Source organism: Lissotriton helveticus, chromosome 5_1 (assembly GCF_964261635.1).
Source record: "Lissotriton helveticus chromosome 5_1, aLisHel1.1, whole genome shotgun sequence".
NCBI lineage: Eukaryota > Metazoa > Chordata > Amphibia > Caudata > Salamandridae > Lissotriton > Lissotriton helveticus.
Window position 1 is genome coordinate 1,696,495,702 of NC_136065.1, and position 16,992 is coordinate 1,696,512,693.

At 44.4% G+C, this 16,992-nt stretch overlaps 1 protein-coding gene across 2 annotated transcripts in view; it reads left to right on the forward strand.

Annotated features, from left to right (window-relative positions):
* The first annotated feature begins 459 nt into the window (after window positions 1-459).
* The window catches only part of EMC9 (ER membrane protein complex subunit 9), a 41,434-nt gene continuing 24,901 nt past the window's right edge, over window positions 460-16,992 (forward strand). The window contains exons 1-5 of one of the 2 annotated variants that reach the window (XM_078644962.1): window positions 460-574; window positions 9,160-9,366; window positions 10,581-10,657; window positions 13,387-13,456; window positions 16,723-16,817. In XM_078644962.1, the coding sequence (XP_078501088.1) occupies window positions 9,163-9,366; window positions 10,581-10,657; window positions 13,387-13,456; window positions 16,723-16,817 (446 nt within the window). In that variant the 5' untranslated portion in view covers window positions 460-574; window positions 9,160-9,162. Of the gene's footprint in view, window positions 575-595; window positions 651-9,159; window positions 9,367-10,580; window positions 10,658-13,386; window positions 13,457-16,722; window positions 16,818-16,992 lie in introns of those variants that run through there. The other variant, XM_078644963.1, reaches the window with a different exon arrangement.

Sequence of the window (16,992 nt, forward strand, 5' to 3'; positions counted from 1 at the left end):
TGAAAACCTCACACATGGCAATCTGAAACCTTGGCAGCTATGCATATATTTGAGAACTTCATCGAACTGGCCTGTCTTATATCTGGCCTAACTACTAAAATGGAAAACCCATTTTTAACAAATTCGAGTAGAACACTTTTTTAACAGACGGAAACCTAGCTATTAGTTACCTATGGAAACACAGTGAAGGATTTCCATATCACAGACTGAAAATCATTTCAGTTAGTTGATTAGGCTACAGTTGCTTGCGGAACTACAGCACAGTAGTTTATTTGTTTGTTCAGCAGCAAGGCGCCCAGTTCTGGCACGTCAAAAAGTATCAGTTAGCATTCTAGATGTGGATTACAGCGCTGAGGCACAGTTGACGGAATCACTTTCCGGCGAGGCAGGGCCAATCATTGCTGAGGCAGCTGGGGGAGCATCATTTTTGAGGCGTGTCCTTTTCTTATTATCCAATTACAAGCTTTATGGGGTGGTACAGACAGCAAGTCCTTCGTCTTACTCGCTTAAACTGTCAGTTCCGACTGGACATCCATGCTTTCAATTTTTGGAGTGCCTTAGAGACGCAATCAAGGTTAGTTATACTGTATTTTTAACCCTCAGGATACCTCGCGTTAGGGGGGAAGTGGGTACTGCGGTAGAGGTGGAAGGTAATTGCAGATGGTACAGAAATATTCACTATGTGATCTTTCTTATGGTTTCTTTCGTTGTATTATTACCCCATATCTGCGTGCACTGCCTCCTATATGAGCTGTTGTCTCATGCCTGTTGTTTTTTTTCACCCCATCTATAGCCTTCTCTCCTTATCGTTCGGTTGATTTACTTTTTCTAATGCATATTCCGAATGCTTTATCTCATTTATTAATTTATTTATTTGCGATTTTATAAAGCGCCTACTCACTCCAGGGGCACTGGGACCCTTTACAACAGACCAACAGGGTCGGAGAGGCAGGGCGGGGAATCGACCTCTGATCCAGGGACATATGTCAGAGGCCGGCTGGTGGGCGGTTTTATTCAGCTGTGCATAAAGTAACTGCACATGTCTGAGCCGATTTTGCTGCTAGCGCAGAACCCGAAAGGCTGCTGCAGAACCTAGGTGAAAGTTAGCCGGAACACGCCACAAAGTCAGGCACATTCATTCACATTGTCATTGCAAAAAGATAATGAGCAGAACAGAGCAGGCACAGCATGTAGCGCACCCACTCCTGTCCCAAGAGGTCTATCTTTTAAGCCGCACAATTATCGGATAGACAGGCTGCTGGTGACTGCTGTCAGTCTCCTCCCATTCAGATTGGAAGTTTCATTTGACTTCTGTACTGTGGACGCCTGGAGAGCAGTGGAACGAGAAAAAGAACTGTAAGAATCCCAAAAGTCCCAAAAAAACCTTTATATTTTAAAAATATAAATAGAAACGGCTAAAAGAAGCCATCTTCTTTGACAATATTTCTGCAAAAAACCTAATTGATCCGCTATCCTAGAGTAAAAGGTTATAGGCAAAGAAAAGGTAGGAAAGGAGAAAGAGACCAAAGGAAATAATAAAAAAGGAGGAGCAGCAAAAAGCCAAACGGAGGGGGGATGAAATAGGAGAGGAAAGAGGAGAACATTTTGAATAATCTGATGGAGTAAGCAAAAGGAAAGTGGGAAGAGACTAAGGAGAAGATGAAGCAAGGACAGATTGAGTGGAGAGAAGGGTAGAATGAGAGATTGGTATAGAGAGTGATTGAGGAGTGGGAAGCAAAAATGGAGAGAAAGGCGATGACAAAAGGTGAAAAAAAGTGAATGATGTACACCAAAAACTTTTAAATAACTTAAATTATATGAACTGAGATGGTAAAAACACGTTATTTGACAACATTGCTGTAAAAAACTTCATTCACCCTCTATCCTGGGGTAAAAGGGCAGAGGCAATGGAGAACTAGAGAAAGTAGAAAGAGATACAAAAGGAAATGAGCGACTGGGAGAGAGGCAGACAAATGGATGGGGAGAGGGTCTATACAAGGGGAGAAAACCATTGAGGGACTGAAGAAAGGAAAGAGGAGATATAAAAGAATTCCGGATAGACAGCTGGAGGGAGAGATAGAAGAGACTAAGTAAAAGATAAAGGAAAGACTAAGTGAAGTAAAACTCAAAAGAGAGACCGAAACTTAGTGGGGAATAAAGAAATGGGAGATAGAAACCCTGAAAGAGAGCTTACATAAGGGACACAGGAGGGAAAAAGAGTTTTTTTTTTTCTGGTTTAAGAGAAAGAAATGTGGAATGAGGGAAAGAGAGATTGGGATGAGGGAAACGGGGGAAAATGAGAGACTAAGGGTAAAAGACACAACAAAAAGATTTTTTAATAAACCAGAAGAGACTGATAAGGGGAGGATAAAATAGAGGGGAACAAGGGCAAGGCTGAGGGATTGAACAAGAAGACGAACAGTTTGTATGACATATGGAGAGACAGAGAAAATCCAATGTATGCATTGGGTTAGAATGTGAGACGAGGTGAAATGATGGAGTAAAGAAAGGGATGAGTGGCAGAGTGAGTAGAGATTTTTTTTATATGTGTGAGTGAGCGAAAGCAAGGGCAGAGATAATATGAACAATGATATCAAGGGCTGGAGTTGAAGTTATTTTCTGTTTCGTGTCATGCAGATTCAGATCATGTCTCTTCTCACAGCATAAAAGATGTAGAGTACCAAGCTGTCCTACATCCCCAATGATGTGACCCGCAAGAGGCTTCTGTGGAACCATCGAAGACTTGAATGTGTACAGCCATTGATGCATTAGGTTTAGCAGGAAGTGTTTTGGGCCACCTAGGGTGGGTAGAAGCCTCAGCTTGACCAGGAAAGCCAGTGACCTGAAGCAAGCAAGACTATTGGGACATAAAATGGAGTAGGATTTTTGATGGTCTGAAGCTGAGAAGGAACCTCAGGGCCCTAAGGTGAGCAGGGGTGTGGAGCTTTGATGATGAGTGCCCCTGAGAAGGAACCTCCGCCCCTGATCAGGACAGGGAGCCAGAATAAAATGACAGTAAAAAGGAGACTTGGGCACCATATGGTGGGCAGGAGCCAATAGGGCAAGCAGGAGCCTTTAAGACCTGAAAGTGAGCACAAACCTCAGGTAGCTAAGGGTGAAGTCGGGGGCCTAAATGAAGTAATGCCTCAAAAGCAGTTGTTCAACCCCAATGGCCGCTGACAGCATTGAGGGTAAGTGGGAGCTTCAGAGAGATCTGGCTTTCTATTCTTAGGCACAGCAGATCAGAAAGGGAACTACACAGAAATATACCCTTTGCAGTACCTCATGGTGAACACTGTTTTCAGGGAACTGAGGGTATCCTTAAGCTCCTCGGGAAGAATGATCAAGAGCTACTGGACCTAAGAGTGCACTGCACAACTGGGTGACCAGAGGATGAGCTGGAATCCAAATAAACCCAAGAGTGAGCTGGAACCTGCAGACCAATAAGTATGATCTGGATCTCAACCAATACAGAACCAGCCGAACAGCAACGGGCAAATAAAAGGGGAAGACAGCCGTTCTCATCAGCAGAGGCAGTGCAGGAAACGAATTACTTGGATAACAGTCAAAGTAAAACAACCCCAACGCATCAAGAGAACAGGAATAGCCAACGGTTTGTAACATTATAAGCAGGTCAAGCTAACAGATGAGATGCCAACTAACGATCCTCATTTTAACCAACATTCCTCTCAAAGAGGAGTATTTTGTGATCCCTTTTAACCGTGATCAGGCATTAGAATGTGTGAAGAGCAGGATAGGGGGATTTCCAGGATCTTGTTGCACCGCCAGAGAATGCATGTGTCAAACTGCGAACTTGGCTGAATGTGAGGAGTTCACGCAGGAGGGCTGTAGCATTTATTTAGTCTTGGGCGCCTGAGATTCTTAGTTTCTCAGCCAGGTTCGAGGGGGAGGAGTGTGGAGGGTTTTAGAAGTAATACATGTACACTTTTTTTTCTCTAATCAAACAATTTAATTTGCATTTCTTAATAGCATTATAAAGCATTAGGCATTGCATTCTTACTCTAAAGATACATGCGGTCTTGATTTGGGCTTTTGCTTCGAGTAGGAGCCTTTGCAGAGTCACTCTGGAGACGAAGAAAAATGTGGTTCAATATAATGAGGCATGTCAGAAAGGGACAGCTGCCTGAAGCACTATTTTTAGGGGGTATTGGTTGTCTTTAGGGAGGTCGGAGAGCAGCAAATTCCGATAGTCCATTTTGGAGAGAGACAACATCTGGATGCAGTTTTGAAGTCCTACTCAGGAATGACTTGTTTGAGGCCCCAGTGGTTCAACAGGATAGGGGAAGGATCAAGTTCTTTGTTTTAGTTTGGGTATGCTCGAGATAAATCTCCGTATTTTCACCATTTGCACCCTGCGGATGGAATGTACTCTCGATGCTTATCCATTCCTTCAGGATGTTAATCAGAGTGTGGTGGTTGACTTTATCAAAGCAACCACGAGATCGAGGAAGTGGAGAGGATCGTCCATGTGCAGAGGGGCCATTCCTTGTCTGAATGCAGACTGCAAATGGTCAAGTAGCTTATGTTAGTTGCCTTGTTATAAGGTATGAACAGATAGGTGAGCAGCTACACAGCTTTAGAACTACTTCCGTAAAAAGAGAAGTACTGAAAGCGGGCAGAAGCTGTTCCGGTCATTGGTGTCAGCATTCAGCTTTTTCAGGATGGGGAAGACCTGAACAATTTTCAGACGCTGAGTACACCCCTTGCTTCAGTAAGGAATTAACCAGGGGGGTCCAGTATGGTAGCAGCAGCTTGTCCATCTCCTTACACTGGGAGCTATGCAGGGCTAGCTTAAAGTGGGCTGGGTCCTGCTGGTGCTCAGCACCGGCAGTTAAAAAAAATAAAAACAAATCAGCCTCTGAGACTGGTTGCTATCGGGCTCACCATTTTTGCCTTCACCCTCAGAGTGGAAAAAAAAATCCGCTTGGCAGCAGTACAGCCCTTCACTGGCTGTTGATGTAACGTCAGAAAGGCTCGTTAAAGGTATTTCAGTCTCATCATTTCAGAATTCAATATTATATACAACAAACTCATTGTTACTTACTTATCTTATGCAAGTAACAATCCAATAGTCCTTGCTTGTTTTAGGTGTAATGTCAGTTGTTGTATTGTATCTGGATCCAATAACAGGAACAGATAGCAGAATACTTGTGCGGGGGCATGCTATGTTAAGCACAGATTTTAGCTTATGTTTTTAAGCCATGCCCTTAATTTCATAGGCCACGCCCCTTTCAAAGATCCCATCTCCTCCCCAGTTGTTTTCATCCAACGTTAAGCCCTGGACTTACGCAATGCATCAGTGGATGATCGGAAGCTTTAACCTTGGTAATAGATTTAAGTAACTGATTCAGAGACTGGGACAAAGTGCGACCAGGTCCATTGGGCCATGTGTTTCAGTGTGCAAATATCAGGGTTGGTGGAACCTGTCAGAAGTGTATGTTGAACTGACTTTACTTTCTGTGCGGATATGATTGCAAAGTTTGTCACATGTTGTGCCTGGAGAGGAGACCATGTTGGTGGAAAAATGGAGTTCAAATATTTAATGACATCAAAAAGAAGCGTTGGATGATTTTTCGTAGCATCAAGTATAGATTTAATTTGGGTAGATTTAGTTGAAAGTTGTTTGATTTGTATTCTTTTCCAGAATTCCTAGAAACAGGAAAGCTAGAGGATATTTGTCCCTAGTTTTTCTCAAGCTGTCTCAGATTTTTTCCTGTGCGTTGCCAGTGGCAGTCCGATTCCGGCCTGTTTGAGGTCTGCTGGCTGTTTGGGGAATGTCTAGGCATCCCTTGTGGTCACTCACTTTAATGATACCCATTTCTTTGGCAACAATGCAGATTCTGCACTGTAACAATTTAAGTAGAGTTGGGCTTCTGCCAGGTCCTAGGGCCTCTCCATGGCTCCCCCAACCAAATTCTGCCATTCGCCTCTTCCGTGGCAATGGTAGGGGTTACCAGCCCGGTTCATTTCCGGAAAGTGGTGACACCTTTTTATGTATGCCAGACCTTCACCATGCTTACCATTCTTTGCTCTGCTTCACCCTAAAGAAGAGGAGAAACTCCACCTCCTGGGCCAGAAAAGAGTATTATCATCTTACATTGATCATACCAGAGAGTTACGGGTGGACGATAAACCCTTTGTTGGGTGATTGGAGCAAAGAAAGGAAAGGCCATGCAGAAATGGACCTTCTAATGATGGATTGTGCTCAACATTCAAATTTGAGGTGCATTGGCATGGAAGCTCCCCCCAGCGGGCGTGCACATTTATTCCACCAGAGCCAAGGCTGTGTTGCGGGACGGAATAAGGGACACGTAAGCCAATCCGAGGCAGTGAAGGTTTTGTTTTCCCTAATACACGCCTTCTATGGGAAGCCAGGTTTAGAGGTTAACAGTCTAACCAAAGCTCGTGTTTCCTCCGTTAGGGGGACTCTTTTCCGCCTGCTCTTAGGTCGTCCTCTCGTCCTGCTGTCGTCTGTAGGGGAATAGCTTCAGCTCCGTCTCAGGAAAAGAAGGAAAGTGTTGGATAACAGCGTGTCTCTTTACGGGGAAAGGGTGTGAGGGATGCACTTGTGAATCACTTCTATGATATGAGTGAGGGTGCACAGGACTACTGGAGTGGAGTGAGTGCAAGGGGAAGGGCACATACGAGTTAAACGTAACATGGGACCCCGGGCTATTTCGCGGGGCTCTCCCTCCTCCCGACCCAGCCCGCGAGGTGCTCCCGTACCTGGGTGAGCCACGCTCCTCCTGGAGCGTGGCAGGCCGAAGCGCGGTGCCATTGGCCTCCTGGCTGTCCCCGGGCGTCCAATATCCTGACAGCACGGTTCCACTCCTCTCTCCTTACGTGTTCTCTCTCCACGTTCCTGGCATCTTCTCCGACTATGGTGCAGACCTTCCATTATACCAAATTCTACTCTCCATGACTATGGAAGCGCCTTCCTAGTGTGTTCTTGTGGTTGGAGTGTTTGCTGTTTATTGCAGTATTGTCCTTGTACCTGTGTTTGGTACTCTTTTGTAACTTGCACACGCCACTTTTCTCTTGTAACGCACTGTTTGCTACCTCTCACATTTTGTTTGCTTTAGATACTCGCACAAGTGCCACCACTGCCCTCGTAACGTTTGTTCTTGTGCTTGAGTGTCTGCCATATATTGCAGTATTATACCTCAAATTGTACTTTGTTTTCTCTTGTAACCTGCACACATGTCACTTTTTCCTCCTGTATTGCACCGTTTGCTACCTCATGTATTTTGTTTGCTCACAATTGTCACTTTTGCCTCATGTATTAATGTTTGCTTTTGTAACATGCTGACTTGTAATTTTCTCCTCATGTATCATTACTGTTCCTATTGTGAAGCGCTCTGACGCCTTCGGGTAAAGTCTGCGCTATATAAAAACGCTTAAATAAATAAATAAACACACCATCGGTGGGGAACTCCAACCTCTTATAGGTCTAGGCAGGACGACGTCACTGAGCGAGGGAGAACCTCCCCCCTCAGGGCATTCCCAGTTGAAGGGTCCGCTGTATCCGTCTGCTTGGTGTGTCTCTGTAATGTAGGATGATGAGGTCCATTCCTCCGGCTGCAAGGAAACAAGAGGGGGAGGTAGGGGTGTCGCGGCCACCAGTCCACCATAGTCCCCTCTTCATCCCGTTCCGAACCCCCCTCCCCCCCACCTCGTCACAGTCAGCAACCACTGCATTAGCTTGCAGAGCCCCTGTCTTGGACATCTGTCAGGCTTCAACGTGGGTGTCTCCATACACGTTTACTAAGCACTATTGTCTGGGCCGTCAGGTCTGCAATGATGAGCATTTTGCCCGCTTGATCCAACACGACTTTTTGATCTTAACTCTCAGCAGACCCATCTTAGGGGAGATATTGCTTGAGTGTCTGTTCTTAGGTAAGAAATCTGTGGCTAAAAGTGTCTATCAAATAAACAAGATACTTATCTTCGGGAGCTCCTTTTCTGGTAGAGATTCTATTAAGCTGCAGATTTCTTACTGACCCCACCCCCTGATATTAACTAGAACTTCCATGAGGTATAGCTAATGAATAAAATGTATATAAAAAACAATATTAGTGTGTGCCAAAGGCTAGAGTACAGTGTTCAAAGTTCTTCGCATAATAACTTGTGAGTCTTTGACAGAAATAGATCGTAGGACAGAAAATGCACTTGTTTGGTTTACTTTTCTCATTATTAGATGATGTCAGTGACCGATTATTCTCTTGGTCTAAATAACCTAGCCGTGTTGTGCCCTCTACCTAAGTAGGGCAGTTAAGGGTCACAACAGTTGTCTCTTAGGGTTGACTTCCTAAGCATAACAATTCACACCCTAAAGTAATCTGCTAGGCAGTTTCACATTATCAAAAAATCTGTTCACACCCCACATACTGTCAGCCTGTGTACAGAGAGTCGCCATTGTGCACAGTAAGCAAAAACATGTGTTCAGATTTTGGCATAGTTCTGATTTTCCACAGCAATGACTTCTGTGTACTGTCTCCACAGTTTTTCCTGTGACTTGCAAAATAAATGCTGCAGGTATTGAGCTGCTCCAACAATCCCCAGCCATATCAGTTAGCATGCACATTATTTTGCAAAACGTAAGATGTAATCACAAAAAGTGATAGATATTTTGAGAAGAATAAAGAAGCTATCACTAGAAACGCTAACACAGTTGTATTGCAAAGAAACATGATGGAATCATTAAACTGATGAGGGTTGTATTACAAGAACCTAATATGATATCACAAAATGTGATAATCAAAATGTGTACTAAAAACTAAAGCTTCAGTCACAGAAATGATAATAAAGATGTACTGCAAAAACGAACATGCTCACAAAAGTGACACAATGTAACTAGCATTACTACATCTGTTGCTAAAAAAAATGGATAACTTATTTCACACGTGCTTCAGAGAGATTTCACAGACATGAATAAAATATCTATAGAGTACCTTGGGACTAAAATCAAAGGCCATATTTCACACCAGTGTAGAGTGGCCGCAGACTCTTGTATATTGTTGTTGTAAGTCGTGTGTGGTGTTGCCATAGAAATGTTTGTATATGGCCTGTAGATTGATTGTGCCAGCTTAAACTGTACAGCTAGTGTCTCTTTGATTTATTTCTCTTCTTTTTTTCCAGGAAATGGGTGAACTGGAAATCTCTTCGCAGGCCTATGTTAAGATGTGCCTCCATGCTGCCCGGTATCCTCATGCGGCAGTAAATGGGGTGCTGCTGGCCCGCCGGCCTCAAGGTGGACGGGCAGAATGCCTTTGTGTGACGGACTCTGTACCTCTCTTCCACAACCACCTCTCACTGTCCCTGGGGCTGGAAGTTGCTCTGAACCAGGTGTGCTAGGTGGGACTGTTCTAGTATAATTGATCTATGGTAGGAGACGCTGGGGGTCTCTCCCCCTCTCCCTCCCCCCCAAAAGATCCATCACTGTTTTCTTTCCTCGAACCGTTTTTATCAGTGTCTGTCACCCTTATGGACCGAGTGCTATGGTTGTGGTCACTTTATTCAACCTCTTTTGATTGTCCCTGTCGAGGCTGATTGCTTATCATTCATCACCCTGCTCAATGCCCTCTCATTGACCACTATTACAGTCACCTTAATCAACACAACTGTATCATGCTGTATAACTGACATACTTCTCAATTTCTTCTAATCGCACTCTCACTTTCTTTCTGCTATTCCCTTACTCATCGCCTTTCACTGTCCTTTTGCTTAAAAACATAGCTCCCCATGTTAGCTGCCACTGTGTTCGAGCTGCAAATGGCCACTCAATACTGTTAACTCTCTACCCTGCTTAGTCTGATTTGCTACAGACACTTGCCCTGTTTTACCAAATTGCCTTCACAGTCCGTGTGGTCATGCAACCTGCTCAACCCGACTTACTTTATCTGATCCTCGTCAACCCGGCTTATTTCATCGTTATCACTGTGCTAAATTACATTTGACATTGCTCTGTTAACAATACCTTGAAATGTTGTTTACACATCCCCCAGGTCCAATTTCCTTTGTAACCTTCATACATTCCTACTTTGCTCTACCCCTCCCTCCTAGCCTTCCTATTTGTCCGCTACGACTTTGCCCATTCCTTACATGCTTCTTGTACTCTGACTCTGTTCATTTCTCACCTTTGGAATCTTATGCTGTGCACCACTTACAAATCCTCATCTTCCTGTATTGCTGTCTACTCTGTATAGCCATTGTCTAATACTTTGCCGTACTATTTGAATACCCTTCTGCACTCCGTACTCTTCCAAATTCCCACTTTATCTTTTCCATATACTCCGTCCATAATTCTTGCCTCACAGACCCACCGCATATGCATCACTCACATAACACTCTGGAGTAACCAACCACACAAATCCCCATCTTTATCCCTTCCATTGATGGTCTGTTCTTCCTAATCACAATCTATCTATTCCATATGCAGTCTCTGAAAATGTTCCCACTTGCCCTTGTACCACCATTGTGCTTATACCCCTGGCATAACTTCTGCCCTTACACGTATCTGCCCTCTCATCTGCTAACACAGGTTCTTTGTTCCATGGCAGATTGATCTGTGGAGTTTGAAGCAGGACCTCATCCTTGCTGGCTACTATCAAGCCAATGCTGCCTTGGATGATAAAAAGTAAGATCTTCTCCACTTCCATACTTGGTGTAATGTATTTGTTGGACTTGGCCCTTTTTGCAGGTTCACCCTTAAACTTTTTGCATTTCTCCCAGCCTTTTTCTCTGTGTAGTGTTAGTGGTTTTAGGCTGCTGGGCACTTTAGCCCTGTGGTCCAGTGTAAAGTGTGTGTGCTCTCTGTTACATTTAGTGTGAGTGAGAGTGGCTTGCCCTCCCATAGGAGTGCATGGGGGATTTCCTGCTCAGTGTGTGTCAGTGGTAATTCCTGTTATGAGATTAGCAGTATGGTCAAGTCTGGTATGTATGAAATTGTGAGGATAAATGCTGCGCAATGGTATGCGCAGATTTATTATGACTATGTGAGGAATTCCACTTTTAGAAGTTGGCCTTTCTGTGTGCTATGTGTCCGCCTGCCTGATGTGAATTGCTTGTCTGGTTTTGGAGGGACAGGTCAGGCTGAGCCAGGCATGGGTTGAATAGAGAGATCTGCAGTTGGAGTATGGGGAGGGGTGACCCTTTGATCTGAGCAAGGCTGTGCCTGGCAAGATGAATTGTGGCTCCACCTCCCACTGTGCTTCTGATGGCAGACCCCCTCTTCCTGAAAGGCAGGATGCAGTCTTGTAAATAAAGTGCTCCAGGACCGCTGGCTGGGTTCAGTGACTTGTGACTTTTGAGAACAAAGTCTTTTGGTGGTATAAGTAAAGGGGCTGTGACCCCATGAAATTGTTCAGTTCCATGGTGCTCTTCTAGGATGATGTGCTGTTCCTGATCCTGCTGGGGCATGCTGCTGCGGGGGCCCAGGAGGAACTGCCATGAGGGCTTGCCTCACTGGGCCCTGCATTGCCCACTTGATTGCTGAGGACTTTTGCTTTTGAAGCTATGGCTCCCTGTCAGCGCTATATTTTATGTATTTTCTGAATGCCCAGAAGAACCTCTGTCCGTGTAACTAGAGGGAAAGGACTTTGAAACTTCTGGCTGAAGCAACTACCCAAGGGCCTGATTTGAGCTTGCCTCCTGCTGAAGTCTAAGGGCCATTAGACTTCACCCATCACCCGTCCGGATTCCTATTTGAGGGGAATTCTCCTCGCAGGTGAGGCCTCTGTTGAGAATTCCAGAGCCTCTGGTTCTACTGTGGGGAACGCGGGCTGAAAGTCATCGTTATCGCTATTGTGGGCTGCCGCAGCTTAGGAGCTGTTGCCGCTGAGACTCTCGCTTTTGCCTGTGTTACCAAAGTCATCATTATCGCTATTGTGGACCCTGCAGATGAGGAGCTGTGCCGCTGAGTGCCCACATTTGTCGTCCTACGAGAATCATCGCTATCGCTATTGTGGGCCGCTGCAGCTGAGGAGCTGATCTGCTGAGTGCCCGTATTTGCCATCCTATGAGAATCATCGCTACTGCTATTGTGGGCCGCTGCAGCTGAGGAGCTGTGCCGCTAGGTGCCTGCATTTGCCGTACTACGAAAATCATCACTATCACTGTTGTGGGCCGCTGCAGCTGAGGAGCTGTGCCGCCGAGTGCCCGCCTTTAAGCCCCGTACTTTTACAGCTGTGCAGCACTTAGTGCCAGCTGCAACGTTTAGGTCTGCGCAATTGCGCACTTGGATTCTGCTGCATTGGCAGTCGCCCTGACACTTTGGACATAGGGCATTTTGAGCCCCTTTGAGAATGCCAGTTGGCCAGGGGGACTGTTAGGTTTGTAGGGCGCCAGGCCCTAATGTGATGGATGTGATGCTAGGAAATGTGATTTATGTAGTATGATTTACGCACCCTGATTTATGCCTCTAAAAGTGTTTTATGATTATGAGGTTTTGCATACTGTATTTATGTTTGAGTTATCCTCTACTGTGGTTTATGCTAGTGAGATTATTTCCTAAGGTGAGTTATGCTTAGGAGGTTATGGTCTAATATGTTTAGGCTTAGGAGGTTGGCGCAGGATATATTTCACGCCTAATGTGATACTGTGCATAATATGATTTATGTTATAGGAGGATGCTGAGTCCAGTGTTTGCCAGTAATTACTGGATGTGTTCTATGCTTAATATATGTTCTCCATTTACTATCTTTACTAAGTGATGGTTCTGACAGTGGTCCAAGTGGCCCTGTCATGTGTATATAATCCCCTGTAAATTTTGCACAGTGCCAGTTGGCACCAATGTATATTGTTTGATTACTGTTCCAATGTGTGTTATGATAATAGAAAGGCTATTTGTGTTCTAACCTTGTGTGGAGTGTCTTTTGTGGTGTGTCTAGAATGTGGGTTGCGCAGATGCTTTACACATGACCTCCGGGATAAGCCTGATTGCTCGTGCCAAGCTACCAAGGGGGTGAACATGGGTTAACTTTGGCATGAAACTCCCTTGCCCTGACTAGAGTGGTGGTCTCTGCCTGGCTTTGGCGCAAGCCTTAGCCAGCCAGAGATCCCATTTCTAACAGTGTTCCTTTGTGCCAGCATGTAACATGTCTCTTTAAAAGAGAATACCCGCATATATTCTATCCATCCATGGCACCTGGAATACCTGTAGGCGAGCTACCTCTTTCGTAGGTGGTGTCGGGGTGATTTCCATTTGTTATTCAGTGTTGGTCCACAGTATATCTCTTTCCTATCCAGCGTAACTCGTAACCTGTCTGTTCCATCAGCACTGGGCGGGATAATATGTATGAATTGTCATATATCATGTTGCTCTGCATGCAGTGTGAGTACGTTAACAGCCTTTACATGTTTACACAGTGCCAGCAATGTCGCTCTTCGGACAGCAGGTCGCCTTTCAGAGTACTTCAGTGATGCCGTTCTGATAATGGTAAGAGGTCACCTCAGCTACATAGTTCACATACTACTTTTGAGTATTTAGAAAAGCCACCTCAAAGGGTTCTTGATTACATTTCCTAGATAACAAAGTTTCTGAAATTGACTTGCAAATCAAGATCAAATAAAAGAAAAGCGGAACTCTCAGTGACAACCCAAAGACAGCAGTTTCTCAAACATGTCACTGGGAAAAAGCCAAACCCACAAATTTCACATATTACTCTATATTCATGCCCTTAAGAATGGTGATAAAAGTGTTCCTGTTCCACAAGTTAACCATTAGATTAATGTAGGAATAAAAGTAAACTAGGAAACCAACCTGAAAGGGACCAAAACAGACTTTGATTTTATCACTTTGGAGATTTCCAACAAATTCAGAGAAAGGAAGTATAAAAGTGACTGTCCGAGTAAATTATGGTAGAAAAAAGATAGACCTACCCAAGATTCTATACTCCGCTTAATAAGCAAGAACTGGCCGAATGCAATCTGAAACGGATGTAAGGAGCAAAAATATTTGAAATGGGAAGGCTGGGGGAGTTTAACTCGTTATCAGTCAAAACGTTCCAGTGCTTATGATGTGAATTGCCAAAGAGGAAATAGTCACAAGAACATCCACCATGCAAACCCAATGAAGTAACTGAAACCACTGTGACATTTTTGTAACATTATATATGTAAGTCAATCTTCTATTTACGAAGATTAAAGCAGTTTCTCTTAATAAGAGAAAGCAGCCAAAAAAGAAGCAGACATTAGACTAATCCTGCTGTTTTCCTATCTGCCAGACAGAAGAAGCTCATCCCTTGGCCTTACAGTGTGAAACTCTCAGAAGCACTTATATTAGTAAGTCCATAGCCCCCAAGAGCAAAGATACAGCAGACCTTGAAAAAGAGTCAAGTTAGCTGCGGCTGCTGCTTCCCTATGGCACCAAAAATGTGGTCCAAAGATGATCAGATGGTGGTCCGAAAGATGGAAGGTCAGTAATCCACTGTTAAGTTTACATAAGCAAATTGGCATCCAAGCTTGCCTGCGAATGCCAGCCTCCGTCTTTACACCCCATTTTGTTTTGTTCACATTCACAGACTGAACTGGAAAACAACCAGTCTGAAACTTATCTACTGTTTTTCAGAGGCAGTCAAAGCGACAATTTAGGGGAAGGAGATTTTGAAGGCTTGTGATGCCTTCACGATTAGCCTTGCCTTATGGCAGAAGAGCCTCTGCATGAACCTAGCGGAAATTCCAAGTGACAGACCCCTCTTCTTCATTTGGGAATGGTCGTGCTATTTTGGAGTGGACTGCAGGACAGGAGTTGACCAAGAGACCGAACTTAATGTCAACATCCTTATTCACAACAGGGCCTCAAAGAAAGTCCGAATTCTAAGTATTTTACTCCTCACTGTTTTTTTCTTAACCTTGGTGGCCAAACTCCTACATTTGAAAGAGCAACAGGTCTCAATCAAACCTTCATTCTTAACGAGGAGAATCCGTAGCTGCTAATCACCGCCAGATTGTCCGGTCTCACACAAAAATTGTAATGATTTCTTCATGCTTTAAGCCCAGATTCCTTGTTAAACCTGACTACGGTGGACAAAGCCGAAAAGGGGCTGAGGTATAGGTCTATTGGAATAACCGATTTCCTATAAAGATACAGAATGAAGAGTCTGATGTAAGAGTAAAGTATCTGTTGCAAGTAAAGATGGATCGAGTGAGTATTCCAGGCCACCTTTTGTGGACCTAGAGTTCTAGAGAACAACACAAAATAGGTATCCCTTGACTTTTCATGTTCTGAAGGACAGTTTGAGTTTAAGGGTCCACTGTGCTGTGGAATAATTCTAGTGGGCTGACTGCGAAGAATACTTAACCATACAGATGATGGTGTGGGTGACTAGTCCCACCTGCCCGGTCACATACTAGTTAGATGGGTGAGTTATCTGGGCTTTAAGAACACTGATCAATAGCCTTGTTCCAAGACAGTAAACATGTGCTGCGACCAATACTCTTTCTTGATGGATTCCATGACCCTTAAGAGGGATCTGTTCACCGTTAAGGGAGGGGGAACCTCCATTGTCTTCCCCCCAAGAGTTGTATCTTTAATAAGTTTTCCATACCAGTTCATTATTTAGAATTAGATTGTGTAAACTCGAGTTTGAGTGTTGACCACATGTATCCGTCATTCGGCTTTCAAGTTTATGAAGAGTATTTTGGGGGGTCACTGCATATGACTTAAAGGATGAGTGCCCTTGAGAAACTAAACTAAGTACTTTCTACAGCTTTTTGACTTGGGGTGGGGGGATGTTTTGTAATGCATCACATTGCAACTTTGCTCAGAACCTATAGGACCTTACAGCCACTTGGAGTGAACCTTTGAGGGCTCAGGTCTGGCCCAGTAGTCTAGACGAACACTTGAAACTTAGCCTGAGCATGAGGGCTGATCTGTTGAGACCTACCTTTGATGTAAATATTCATGGACCCTTTAGGCACATTCCGATTCTGTCATGGGTAAAGGATAGCGGAAGAGGGAAAAAAGGAGCCCCAGCTGACCCTCCTGACATAAGCCTCAGGATTACCATGGATGGGGTGGGAAATAAACTGCATTTTGTTAGGAGTGCAGGACCACTTCTCAGAAATTTCTAAATAAGAATGTAGTTAAAAAATGTTTTTTTGGGGGGGGGGGGGGGGGTGCGAGTGTATTCCTATTGATATAAAATAATTACAGCGTAAAGATGCTATTCAAGTATTATCACTCACTCCAGTCTGACCTGTGGTACAGTTCTGGATAATGGGATACTGTACCAATACAGAGGCCTATAATATGCACTCAAGAGTCTATCCAGTGAAACACTAACCAGGGTTTCCAGGTAGAGCCACCACCTGATAGAGGCTCAAGAACAGTAACTTCAGAGCAGTTGTTCCTGCTGGAACAGCCCTGCGAACATAACTGAGGGTAGTAGTTCCAACTTGTTGAGCCCCTGAGATACTTGGTGGGATAGTATCAGTGTCTGTATGGTGTGATCCCAGGATGGCATTGGAGGATACATTGGGCTCACTGAGAACATCCTCTAGGATAGTAAGTAATGCATCAGAAATCCCAGCTGCCACTATATATGGGAACTCTAATGACTGAAAGCTGGCCACGACCAGAGCTGGAACGGTGAACAGGGTATTTAGGTTCTGTCTAAATACTTAGTTGCAGTAGATTAGGCGTCTTTTGTGTTGTACTGTTGGCTAGAGTTTCTGACCTACAGCACTATCTTTGTTTCACAGCTGGATAACCGCCACTTGTCTCCTGACCCTTTGCTACCTCCACTGATTATCCTGCAGCACAAGGAAAAACGCTGGCTCCCGAAAGACAAGAACCTGTGAGTGGGACTAAGGGAGGCATGATACATACATGATAATGGTTTCATGGAGTGCAATTTGTGCATATCCGGGGAGGGAGGTGTGTATACATTTGCTACACATCACTGATGGTCTTGTTTATGTTTAGTTGGTGATGTTCATCTCTGACCACTTGGTCTTGGCAACGCCCCCTCC